This window comes from Hirundo rustica, chromosome Z, assembly GCF_015227805.2.
Source record: "Hirundo rustica isolate bHirRus1 chromosome Z, bHirRus1.pri.v3, whole genome shotgun sequence".
NCBI classification, from domain to species: Eukaryota; Metazoa; Chordata; class Aves; order Passeriformes; family Hirundinidae; genus Hirundo; species Hirundo rustica.
In genome coordinates, this window is record NC_053488.1 from 11653324 (window position 1) to 11665971 (window position 12648).

Sequence of the window (12648 nt, forward strand, 5' to 3'; positions counted from 1 at the left end):
TCCTCTCATACCTACAGTGCTGATAGGGAGGGCTGGCTTATATCTAATTCTGCAGAAACTCATTTTTCTGTAGACCCTCAACTCTCCTACCTTCGCCTCTAATTTCCCAGAGTTTCTCCATACCCAAGCACTACTAAAACATGCATCACTGTCTTGCTCTGTTTGAACATTAGCTCCAACTGTTGAGGATTAGGAATAATGACTGGTACTCCTGTTTGCCCGAAGATTTGATTCTTTTATCTGTTTTGTCCTGCAATCCTAGCTAATTACAGAAAATAAGACAGCAATAGTTAACGATTTCATAAATGTTCTCTTCTCTTGTGCTTCATGTTTATAATACATAGTCAGAAGTGGCCTGTACATGTCTAGTTACTGGCAGCACATGCATAAAAACCAGGTAAGGTTGTTTTGGGTAGAAGAGAGTGTCATAAGACAGATAACCTATGACATAGACTCTTACATTATATATCTCATAACACTGTTCCTGTGTTGCCTGTGTTATCTGAGCTCCAGTAACCCTGACTTCTGCCCTTAGGATTCAGGAAGCTGCAATTCTATCCATAGAAAGAAAATATACACTTAGCCTAATTGGTAAGCAACTCTCCTGTCCTGTATCCTGCAGTACTTGAAAATTGAAATTGGAAAGGGAAAGGGAGATCAGGAAGGGAAACATACTGACTGAAGTACTGACCTCTTTGTTCTCTTTAGAGGATTTTGACTACCCTTTGGCATTATTTCCTTTAACAAGGAGGTTTTATGTGTAAGATATTTGGGCACTGAGAAGGACTAACTTAAAAAATTAAAAAAAAAAAAACAAACAACAAAAACAATACAAAAGTTTCTAGACAGTTCTTTTAGGGCACAAAACACTACTCTGATTGTTCCTCAGGTTTGAAGCTTAGTGTCTCTAATACTGGGCATGAAGCTTTACCATCACACAGATCTTTGTTCCTTCTGCATGATCGATGTAGTTGCATAATTGGCCTAGCAGTCATTTATACAAGAGGCAGGCTAATTCTGGCCATAACAACTCCATCACCAGCGTGCAGTGTCTCAAGTCCTGGACTCATAAAGCTTCAAGCACCTTAAATGGGACCAAAAAACACCAGAAGCTGTGGCAGCTTCTGGGAAGAGATGCTGATAGCAGACCGAATGGGCACAGTGCCAGGATGTCTCCTTAAATGTCTTGTGGTACTCTTTAACTAAGTAAGCACTTAGGAGCATTCAGAATGCAGAAAAAGCCAGAATGGCTGTGATTCCTACAGGATGCTGCATAAAATATTCGTTTTTATGGTCATTTGGTTTAACAGTTTTTTCTTGCTTATTACAGTTTGCACTCTTGTTTCTCATCAGGGCATTTAAAGGTGGCAAATAGTGGCCACAGAGAATTACATTGAAGGAAATTATGTATCTGACAGTATTCTCCTTTAAAACCTTTAAAAGCAAAATCTTTAGTGCCTTTACTTTTGCAGTACTCAACTTGGAGGTTAATATAATCTTTGTTTCATCTGACACATGCAGGAAAAACAAGTCGAGCTGTGAAAAAAACAAAACCCCAAAAATAACACCATGTGCAAACCTGTGGTCTAACTTCATTTTTAGAAGCAGATGCTCTAAGAAAGTGTTACTGCACTTTCTGAGAGCAGGGGCTAGTGCCTGAAATAAAGCAACGTGACATTATTCAACCCAGGCAGCACAGGGGAAGAAAGAGAGAGTAGTGAGGGTTAAGAGGAAGATGAGTCCCTTTGGCATTGTCTTCACTTGACACTGAAACTTGGCCAGAGCTATATTGTTTTCATACTCTATCATACACACTGGGGGAACAACTTTCAGAGCCATCCACCAATCTTGATCGTGTAAGTATGCATTAAATTCAAAGAAATTGAGTTTTGTGTCTTTGGGGACCAAATACAGGATCCTGTAACTACCATAACTGCAAGCCTGTCTTACTGCCAGCCCCAAGGGAACTTATACTGAGCAGGGAGGGAGAGAACAGACCTTGGCACCACCCCAGAAGGAACTAAAAGCTAGCATAGCCTGTGTGACTGCTGCCCTAAACACCCTCCTCTTTTCTTGGGAGATCTTTCTGGGAAAACATAAGATTGCCTGAAGCTCTTGGTAGCCTGCCTGATTTTTAATTAATAGACCACTTTGAACAAAACTGGAGAAGAATTCAGGTCTTTGGAAACATTGCCAAGCTTCAAACAAAGAAAATTAAAATTCATTTATTATAGCAGAAACAAGTGCTTTACACTAGCTCTGCAATGATTTAAGAAGAACAAATCGTATCATACCTGGGTAAAAGAACAATCTATGACAATAAAATCCTGCAAGGGAAGTGACACATTGAAACCACATGGCAGCATCAGAGCAAATGTTTAATTCTATACCTAGTCCAGCTTTTCTGTATTTTATAAATTATTTGTTAAGGATGCCTATACTAGAAACCCTAGAAATTGATACATTACTGGAAACACAAAAACTACTGCCCTGGAGAACAGGGGAAGTGTGGAAAACAAAACCAGAGAACATACAGACCCATATGGGGTGGTGAGAAAAGACTAGTGTGGAACTGCAAATTAAGAGGATAAGTTAGGTAATTGTCCTGGGGTGACTTTATGACGCTTCTATCCCCAACTGTCTGCTCTGTTTATGCTGGATATTAAGCTCTGCACCTTTCAGACTGGTTCCGAGAGCGAAGGGGAAAAGGAAGCGCGCAGTTTGTTTGCAGACACTGCACTTGCTCCCCTGCAGCCTCTCTCACGGACTGTGCTGTCTGCAGCACGGACAGCAGCAGAGAGCTCTCCTTGGCTTTTAGTCAGTTTGCAGCCAGCTGAGGCAGAGAAGTTCCCCGGACTGTGGCTTTTCTTTATTTTGGAACTGACGGGCCCTGCTCCGGACTGAAAACCCAGAACACCGGGAGCTCACAGCCGCGGCCCACGGGGGCTGGGACGCGGCATCTTCCAGCACCGCAGGGACTGACAAGGGACTGACCTAGAGGAGCTACACCCACAACAAGGAGTCTCAGATTTTGCCATCTCTTCAGAGATTAAATAGAATTTAAACAATAGAATTAAAAGTTCTATTGTTTAATAATAATAATTTTTTTTCATGTTTGTAAGTACTTTACTTGTTAAATATGGGGTTTTTTCCACTTTTCTCCAAAGATATCTTTCCCAAACCAAAGGGAGTTTGAATTTTTCTAAAAAGAAACCCATTTGGAAGTTCCCTCCCAAATTTGCCCTAAACCAAGACAGTAATAAACCAAGAAGCTAAATGAGACTTAGTCAATCAATAAAGACTAAAGTGAAGAAAGGTTAGCAATAGACTCAAGACAAGTCACAAACATCATGAAAAACTTTGCGTAAAAGCCCTAATTTAATAACACATTTTCTATTGGGTGATGTTCTAGAAACTGTTTGTATATCGTGATACGTTTTCCAGTAAAGATGCTGTTCATGGAACTTACTCGTTCGTCCCATCTTTAAGTGGAATACATGTCTTTTAGGACAGACTGCCATAACCTCTCTTCAACAGCTGAGGGCACTCCATGACCAGCTAAATGTAAAACACGGTTCTTCCAAAAGCTAACCTGCGGCAGGAGAGCTATCACCTAACCTGATAGCACAAATCAAATGATGAGGCCAGCCAGGTAAAAGGTCAGGGCTGCCTGCCAAACCAGTGTAGGCTGCCACCCAAGTCCAGTATGAATTGTGTGTCTTCCTGTAAGAGCATACTGAATTGGCTTAGACTGGCATACTGGGTAGGGAAAATCATACCAGTGGCACCAAGTATTCAGAAAGTTCAGCTGACAGTCAGTCCGGAAGCCACGTATATGGTGTTGTTCCTGATTTCATATAAAGCTTTGATTTCCCTGGCAAAATCATGATCATGAACACAGTGTCGAAGCTCCATAATATTCATGAAGTTGGACACCCAGGATTTAATGTACTTCTTTTTGGAAATGTAAGTCTCTGAACACCTCACTTTCATAATGTTAGGGTAAGAATAAGCAGTTCCTGACAAGACCTTCCTCCCACAAGCCCGTAAATAGACAGCTTCTGACTGTCAAATTCCTATTCTTCATCTGAACCAGGGATTTATGCACACCCAGTCTTCCCAGACCCTCGGTAATACAGCTTTTATGAACAGCTGTATATTTGTGTAAAAATGGAGTTGTAGGAATAGGTGATTTTTTTTTCTTCTTTTTTTTTTTTCTTTTTTTTCTTTTTTTTTCCCTAAAGACAGAGACAGAAGGAATGCCTCAGGCCTGATTTTAGGCTAGGTTTGCTCTGTTTCTTGGCAGGGAAACTGTAATGCTGCATACTGATTTGGCTACAGAGCTGTGGCTATCTTAGCCTGCTTGCAAATAAGCTTCTTGTGCAGGCTGCAGGTATATTTGAGCATTTTGCTAACGTAATTTGGAAGAAAAAGTTGGAGATTACAGAGCACAGGCTAGGATGGCTTGCCCTTGCAAGACACAAAAAGGTCAGTTTCAAACATTTACTGTAGTGTTATTTTATCCAAGAGATCACCTTCAGAAGAAAGCAAGTTTGATTTGTAAAACCTCACAATAAATAGTATGGTAAACTTGGCACCTTGAGATAAATGTTAGGTAAATGTTCCCTATGCAAAAGTGGGAGAATAAGTCTTGGAGCAACTGCTGCATGGGACAGCCCAGCAGCCTCGTGGCCTTTTGTAACTCAGAGGGAACAGCTTAAATACTTCGTTTCAGCAAAGCAGGTGAGAACAAATAGCGCCAGTCCTGCTTATCAGAACACTTTGTGTACTTGGCTTTAACCATGTGCTTGTGTCCTCTTAAAGTCAAGCTTAACAATCTTCCCTAAACCTTTACCAGACAAAGCGCTTCCCCCCGCCCCCTTACTTTTGCTTTTTACCGCGTGCAGTACCGCTTCTTTCCAGAGGAGGGGAAACGTGTACTTCTATTCTGCCGATTCTCCCTTTCCCAAAAAGCCTTTCAGCGCAGCAGACCACAGCAATGTACTGACACTAAACAAAGCATAGAGAAATCATATTTATTATTCGTAACTTATTTTGCAAAAACGGGAAATTTGGAGAAAGGTAAGGTTATGTGAGAGTAAAAATATTTGTTTTGGAAGTCAATGCCTGTAAGACAAAGGGCTGAGGGGGCACAGGACTGAACAGTGTCTGTGTATCCCAATTTTTCCTTCTTTTTTATTTTTACCTCTAGCCCTGTGGTTAATGACTAATAATACTATTGGAAGTTGACTAGGTTTTGCGGACTGGGTTGGGAAGGCACCTGAATGCAGCAGCACATGCCCATTAAAAAACTGCAGATGGGCAGAAGAGTGTACACAATCCAGTATAATTAACACTTGAGCACTGCTACCTTCATAAAGCAATACCTATGCAGTGAAACAAATAAACAAATATTGCTGTTCTACCCTTTTTCTGGTTTTGGCTGGGGAGCCTTTGTGTATTCTGTTAAGGCGTGCATTCTGCTTTTGACACCCTAAAATAAGTATATTCTGTCATTTTAAGATGTGAAATGAGATATTTTTAGGGACTGACACTGAAATAACTTACACAGTTGCATGCTCTGGGAGTCATTCCTACTAAATCAACTAATCTTTGATTTTTACCAGCAATGAAAGCAGTTGGAAGTATTTTGTCTGCCAGCAAGAAAACGCTACTTCAGAAATGTGTAACACACTAAGAAAATAATGAATTTTAGCATTGTTGCATCTTCAGACTGGGGAAATGCAAAACTTGTTTCACGTTTCAATATTTTTCTCCCAGATCACACTTTACTTTTCAGCAATTGTCTGTACAGAGGCACTATACTACAATTGCCTTCAGGCACCTTCCAACTTGATTTATTTGCTGCTTACGAAGAGGTTTTAGAGCTGACTGTTGTCAGACAGCTGTGGGGGTGTCCCTAGTCATGGGCTGTCCTTACAAAGGGAGGGGCATGGTAGCCCCTTGGCAGCGGGGCATTCACGCCAGTGATTCGCACCACCTGAGCAAGCCCACGGGCCTCAGCTCCATGCTGGCCCGGTCTTTCCGCTGTGGTGGAGCTGCTTTGGCACGGGCGGGACAAACTCCTTCCCTTCCTCACGTGCAGCAACAGGCACGCGTCACGGGGCCGCTCCTACAGGCCACAGCTCGGATCGTCCATCACCACCCACACTGCCCCGCACGCAGCAATCCTCGAGCGAGGAAAACGCGTCTTATGCGGCGGCTCTCTCTGTCGAGCTCCCACACGGCACGGTAGCGGCCAGAGCAGCCTCCGCCGCTGTAGGGGGAAGAGAGAGAGGTTCAGACCCCGCTCGCCCCGCCGCTCCGCTCTCCTCCCGCCCGCCACAGCCGGGCAAGGGAGGGCGGAACAAGACGGCGCGACGCTGCCCGGCTCTGCTCGGGCACTCCCGGGGCGGGCCGAGCCGGGAGGGCGGAGCGGATTCGGGGGGCGGTCCCGCCGCGTCGGGGCGGAGCCGCCTCCCGGTATATAAAGGCGAGCCGGGACTCCGCTCGGCGTTGCGAGCAGGGCGGGTGGGGAGGGTAAGGTTGGGAGAGCAGGAGCCAGGCGGGCAGGCAGGACGGAGGCGGCGGGGCGCACTGATGGAGCTGCTACGGACTATCGCCCACCCACCGGGCGGCGGCGGTGCCAAGTGCTGCGAGGCGGCGGCGGGCAGAGCCGCCGGCAGCGAGTCGCGCAGGAAAAAGGCAGAGGAGCAGCCGCACCAGCACGGCCACCCCGCGGCCGAGGTCTCCCGGATTATAACCGACCCCACGACGGGGAAGCGCTACTGCCGCGGCAAGGTGCTCGGAAAGGTAATGGCCGCGGCGAGCCCCGTGCCCTCCCGCGGCGACGGCCGCTGCGCCCAGCTCGCCGCCCTTCTCGGCGGAGCGGCAGGCGGGCGCTGCCCCTTGCCGGCCGCCTTCCCCCGGGAGCCGAGCGCGCCGCGCTGCGCTGCCGCCCACGCCAGGCGCGGTGCGTCCGAGCGCCCTTACTGCCCCGGAATCGTGCCTTCGGCTCCGGCGAGCCCGCGGGAGCGACTTAGATGGTGCATGCGGGGAGTGGGGAGCCTTCCGACAGATGATGGACCCGGGACCTGTCCTTAGAAAAACTGCCCTTTGCCAAGGAAGTTGCGCTTCTTGACTAATACATGAGCTGGTGAATGACTAAGTGTGAGGCTGCATTTATGCCTGCTCTAATTGCCTTTTTTTCTCCTGTGTCTCTCTAGGGTGGATTTGCCAAGTGTTACGAGATGACAGATTTGACAACGAATAAAGTTTATGCTGCGAAAATCATTCCTCACAGCAGAGTGGCAAAACCTCATCAAAGGGAGAAGGTATGTATGCATGATTTTTTTGTTTGTTTGTTTAAATTTATTTATTTATTTATTTATTTCATTCTCGAGCTCTGTGTGCTGGATTGCCTACCCCATTTCCTGAAATGGTTCTGGTAGAGCTGTCTGCTCAGTCTTGTGGAAGTAAGGCTGACAACATCTTTCTTCTTTCCTCCTATCTTGTCTTTTCAGATTGATAAAGAGATTGAGCTGCACAGAATGCTTAATCATAGACACATTGTGCAGTTTTACCACTACTTTGAAGACAGAGAGAATATTTACATTCTTCTGGAATACTGCAGTAGAAGGGTGAGCATCAACTGGGAGAAATCCAGTATTTACTTACCTGGAATCTGCAACTGGTTTGCATGTGTGATGTGTAAAAGGTTTTTTTTTTGTGGCTTTAGTCGTTGTTTCTCTAAGTCCTCATTTACTTTTGCTTAAGGTGGATCTTTTGCATGAATTGCCAGTGACATTTCTCCATTTGTTTTTCCTCTGCAGTCAATGGCTCACATCTTAAAAGCAAGGAAGGTATTGACAGAACCAGAAGTACGATACTACCTCAGGCAAATTGTGTCAGGGCTAAAGTATCTTCATGAACAGGAAATCTTACACAGGGATCTTAAACTAGGTAAGTTCTCCAGATGCACACTTGAAAATACACTCCTCCAGCCCTGTCAGCACTGTACCACTTTATTCTTGTATGGTGATAGTTTGTTTAGTAGAATCAGCTTAGTCTGTCTTTACAGTGGAAACTCATAGTGCTTAAGGGATGACATTAAGCATTCCTAATTAAAAAAAAAAAAAACACCTTGCGTAGCTTCTCGCTCTGAACAAAGTATGACTCAGCACCTGTGGTAAATGCATTCCTACCTTGCCAAAGATGGACTAACTGGAATTTCTTTGTCTGCCAGGTAACTTCTTCATCAATGAGAACATGGAACTGAAGCTGGGTGACTTTGGCTTGGCAGCTAGGCTGGAACCACTGGAGCACAGGAGGAGGTAGGAGCATCAAAAATTTATAGTCTAGTAGTAAATGAAACTCAGTTAATATGGAAATGACAAGTCATTTTACATAGCAAAAGCTAGTTACTGTCTTTCCAGTGTCATGAAGACAAAAAAAAAAAAAAATCAAAGCTCCTACAGATCCTCTTTAGATGTCTCAAGTTCTTGTCTGAACTTGAGAGGAAAACCTGCCCTATGAAAAATAGCTCTTTCCTCTTTTTGAAATACTAACCAGTTTTGTGGTGTCTTTGATTTTTCAGAACAATATGCGGCACACCAAATTACCTCTCTCCAGAAGTCCTCAATAAACAAGGGCATGGCTGTGAATCTGATATATGGGCCTTAGGCTGTGTAATGTAAGTACTTCCCTGCCTTTGAAATAGAATATATCTATCAGTGGCTTAGGCTTTAGAGTTCAAAGTGGATGCAGTACTGCATCCATTTATAGCCTTTCATACATGTGTAGCTCAGATGCAGAAATTCTTTGTTTGGAGATAGGCAGAGTCTTTTTGTAGCTGTAGGCACACATATGGCGGATGTGTAAAATAAGTTTTCCTTTGCCTCTAAACAGGTATACGATGCTGTTGGGAAGACCCCCATTTGAGACTACAAATCTTAAAGAAACCTACAGATGTATAAGGGAAGCAAGATACAGCCTGCCTTCATCTCTCTTGGCACCTGCAAAACACTTAATAGCTAGCATGTTATCAAAAAACCCTGAAGATCGGCCCAGTTTAGATGAAATAATTCGACATGAATTCTTCTTACAGGTTTGTACTGTCTACTATCAGTGTTGTAAAAAAAAATGCACACAAAAATGCATTCTGTAGTCTAAATTTTTTTTTGTTGCATTTCCACAGGGCTTTACACCTGAAAGACTTTCTGCAAGCTGTTGTCACACGGTCCCTGATTTCCATTTGTCAAGTCCTGCTAAAAATTTTTTCAAAAAAGCAGCTGCTGCTCTCTTTGGGGGCAAAAAGGATAAGGCCAGATACTTCGACACGCATAGTAAGTTCATGCCTAGATACAGTCCACTTATCTCTATTGCATCAGTTTCATATTAGTGTACATCTGTGAGATAGCAACAGAAGACTTATATCTGTGTCTCAGAGCTTTCCGGGGTTGGTTTTGACTTTTTTCTTGATAAGTATAGATGGCAGCCTGCCCACCTATGTCAGCTTACATATGTGAATGCTTCTTACAGCATCCATGTCTATATCAGTCATCTGTTAGTTTGTAATGTCTGTTGAAATTTAGTCTCTTAAGTGACTTGTGTATAATGGCATAATTTCTCTGGGAGACTATGGCAGGCTTAGAAGGTGGTGCTGAAGAGAGACAATGTGTTTTCTGCAGCTATCTTGTTATGCTTTTTATAATTCAATAGCACTTCCAGATTCAGAGGATTTTTTTTTTCCTGTATTGCAGACAGACTAGCTAAAGAAGATGAAGAAATCTACAAGCTTAGACATGATTTGAAGAAGACATCGATAACCCAGCAGGCCCCCAAACACAAGACAGATGAGGTACATGCAAGTGCAGTTCAGTTGAAATCCAGTAACAGTTGGGTGGAGTAGCTATAATTAAATTATATTTGACTTGGATATCAGAACTGGGGCTGTACACAGCATAATCAAGCTTAAATGATTAGCAGAGTTGCTTTAAACAAGCATCACAAAGGTATGGTAGCCTTTGTAGGGAGACTATAAATTTTGGCTTTTGAGTAATTATAGTATCTACCTGGACTCCATTGTTGCCTGTGTGTTAACTTGTCTGCCAGGTGCTATTTCTCAATATTCCAAATACAGGGCTTCAATTCATGATTAACTAGGGCTTCTTCAAATAACTTGCTGAAATTTACTATTTGGTGTTCAGACCTGCACACAGCTGCTCCCATGCTAGGGCAAGAGGGCAGAGAACTGATTAATAGCCTGTGAGATGTAAATTGAAGATCTAAAGAATAGAAAGACCTGGTGTGCTGCTCTAAGCTCAGGCTAGCAGCAGCTCTTTGTACTTTGTAATCTTTGTACATGAATACCAGTTTCCACAGAATCTATCATTTGTTGAGAAATAGGAGCACCATGCAAAACTTGAGTATAAGCCTTGGCTCGTGTTTTGTTTGATGTTTACATGTCTGACATCTCTTCTAGGAGATTCAGCCTCTTATCACGACAGTGGTGAAGTCAGGAGCATTGCCAGAAACTAAGCAGATTGGAGACTCCATTCGGATGATAGTCAGAGGAACTTTGGGAAGCTGCAGCAGTAGCAGTGAATGTAAGTGCAGCAAAATGTGACCTCTAAGTCTGAATCCCACCTTTATCTTTCTTATATCTTATAAACTTGAAACAAACATCTACTTTTATCCTCTTATTTTTGATAATTGTTAAAGGCAACACTTTTGAAAAAAATTAAATTAGAAAGTCATTAAGGCTAAATTTCGTAAAATCTAGGTAACTGAAAGGTTTAGAATGAACATGACTCTATATGTGCTCATTGTCAGTGTAATAATCCTTCCTTTTCAGGTTTGGAAGACAGTACCATGGGAAGCGTTGCCGATACAGTTGCAAGAGTATTGAGAGGATGTCTGGAGAACATGCCAGAAGCAGACAGCAATCCCAAAGAACAGCTGACAGCATCCTTCCAGTGGGTTACAAAATGGGTGGACTACTCCAACAAGTATGGCTTTGGGTACCAGCTGTCAGATCACACTGTTGGGGTCCTCTTCAACAATGGGGCACATATGAGCCTTCTGCCAGACAAAAAGTAAGAATCATTACAAATCCAACAACTCACTAAGGTAGTTTAAACACAAAATATTTGTTTCTCATCACTAACCTTCTTGTTTTCTTTCTTTCTCTTTCAGGACAGTGCACTACTATGCTGAGCTAGGCCAATGCTCTGTCTTCTCAGCCACAGAGGCTCCTGAACAGTTCATTAGCCAAGTAACTGTACTGAAGTATTTCTCTCACTATATGGAGGAGAACCTCATGGATGTAAGTTCAGCACCTTTAGAATCCTGAGCTGTTAAAATACACTAAATGTGAACTGAGTGCTTAAAATAGTCTGTTCCCTTTCCTAGGGAGGAGACTTGCCCAGCCTAACAGATGTACGCAGGCCCAGGCTTTACCTCTTACAGTGGCTCAAATCTGATAAAGCATTAATGATGCTCTTCAATGATGGCACGTTTCAAGTAAGTGTGGTAGCATCACCAAAGAAGTTGTCTTAAAATACTTTATTGCAATAAAATTAGCTAAGTCTCACAAACTGAGAGATAAAGTAGACAAACAGCAATTGACTTCTTTTTTGCAGGTGAACTTCTACCATGATCACACAAAAGTCATAATTTGCAATCAGAGTGAGGAATATCTCCTTACCTACATAAATGAAGACAGGATATCCACAACGTTTCGTCTGACAACTCTTCTGGTTTCTGGATGTTCATTGGAACTAAAACACAGAATGGAATATGCTCTGAACATGCTGCTGCAGCGATGTAACTGAAGGAACCGACTGCTGAACCAAATGGATTCTCTTGTTCACTGTGAATCTACAGTGGAGATGGTCAAGCAACTAGTATGTTGATGATGGATGTGTGGTGGTACGAAAACTGGACTGTCCAAGTGTGCTGGGCACACATCTATTAGAAGCCTAAACCTACTTGCTGGACTAAAATGTTGTGACAAGGAGTTCTTCGGATCATAGTTTTCCTTGCTTCATGTGTGTTAAAGATATATTTGACTTGAACTCGGAGCAGAGCGTGTCTATTTGCTCTGTAAGAGAGCATCTCTGATGGAGTTTAACTGTGAATACACATCTGGAAAGGGAGGGAAGGGAGAGCTCCGTTGTTGGGGATAATTGTAACAAGCAGCTTCTGGTTGCTTAACTGTGAACTATGGCCATACTGTTTTTTTTCCTTATTTTTTTGAAAATACCCACACTTGTGGCTGGCAAAGTGCATTCCTTGTTAATTTTTTTTAATTTATTACAGCCTAAAGTGAAGTATTTATTACTCTTTTTTTTTTTTTTTTTGGACCTTGGCATTTTAAATATAAATCTGTTGGCAATAAAGAATGGAAATCTGAAGCATCATTCTCTACTCTTTCTCCAGTATAACTGAGCATACTTTACTTTGCATTACAAAAAACCTTGCAGATTTGCTTTCTATATGCTATTTTTAAAAAGTCTGCAATAGGTCTGGATATGAGGGGTAGGCAGTGTTGCCTGTGTCTATGCCTACTTGCAGTCACAAACACCAACACAGCTGTTAGCTGTTGCTGCAATTCTAAAACTGCTGATGGAGCCTACAGACTAATTC

General features: G+C 43.0%; 1 protein-coding gene across 1 annotated transcript; it reads left to right on the top strand.

Moving 5' to 3' along the window:
* The first annotated feature begins 6521 nt into the window (after positions 1-6521).
* On the top strand, positions 6522-12416 carry PLK2 (polo like kinase 2). The gene is made up of 14 exons (XM_040090684.2): positions 6522-6813; positions 7227-7334; positions 7524-7640; positions 7833-7962; positions 8246-8333; positions 8597-8692; positions 8908-9106; positions 9197-9344; positions 9762-9859; positions 10484-10607; positions 10856-11096; positions 11197-11326; positions 11413-11523; positions 11643-12416. Exons 1-14 carry the CDS (start codon positions 6601-6603, stop codon positions 11832-11834), a joined length of 1995 nt encoding a protein of 664 aa, XP_039946618.1. The 5' UTR covers positions 6522-6600; the 3' UTR covers positions 11835-12416.
* The last annotated feature ends 232 nt before the right edge of the window (positions 12417-12648 follow it).

Coding starts and splice junctions, on each gene's coding strand:
- PLK2 (XM_040090684.2), top strand. CDS start 6,601: ATGGAGCTGCTACGGACTATCGCCCACCCACCGGGCGGCGGCGGTGCC. Junction 9,107..9,196: donor GACATGAATTCTTCTTACAG/GTTTGTACTGTC, acceptor GCATTTCCACAG/GGCTTTACACCTGAAAGACT. Junction 10,608..10,855: donor CTGCAGCAGTAGCAGTGAAT/GTAAGTGCAGCA, acceptor CTTCCTTTTCAG/GTTTGGAAGACAGTACCATG.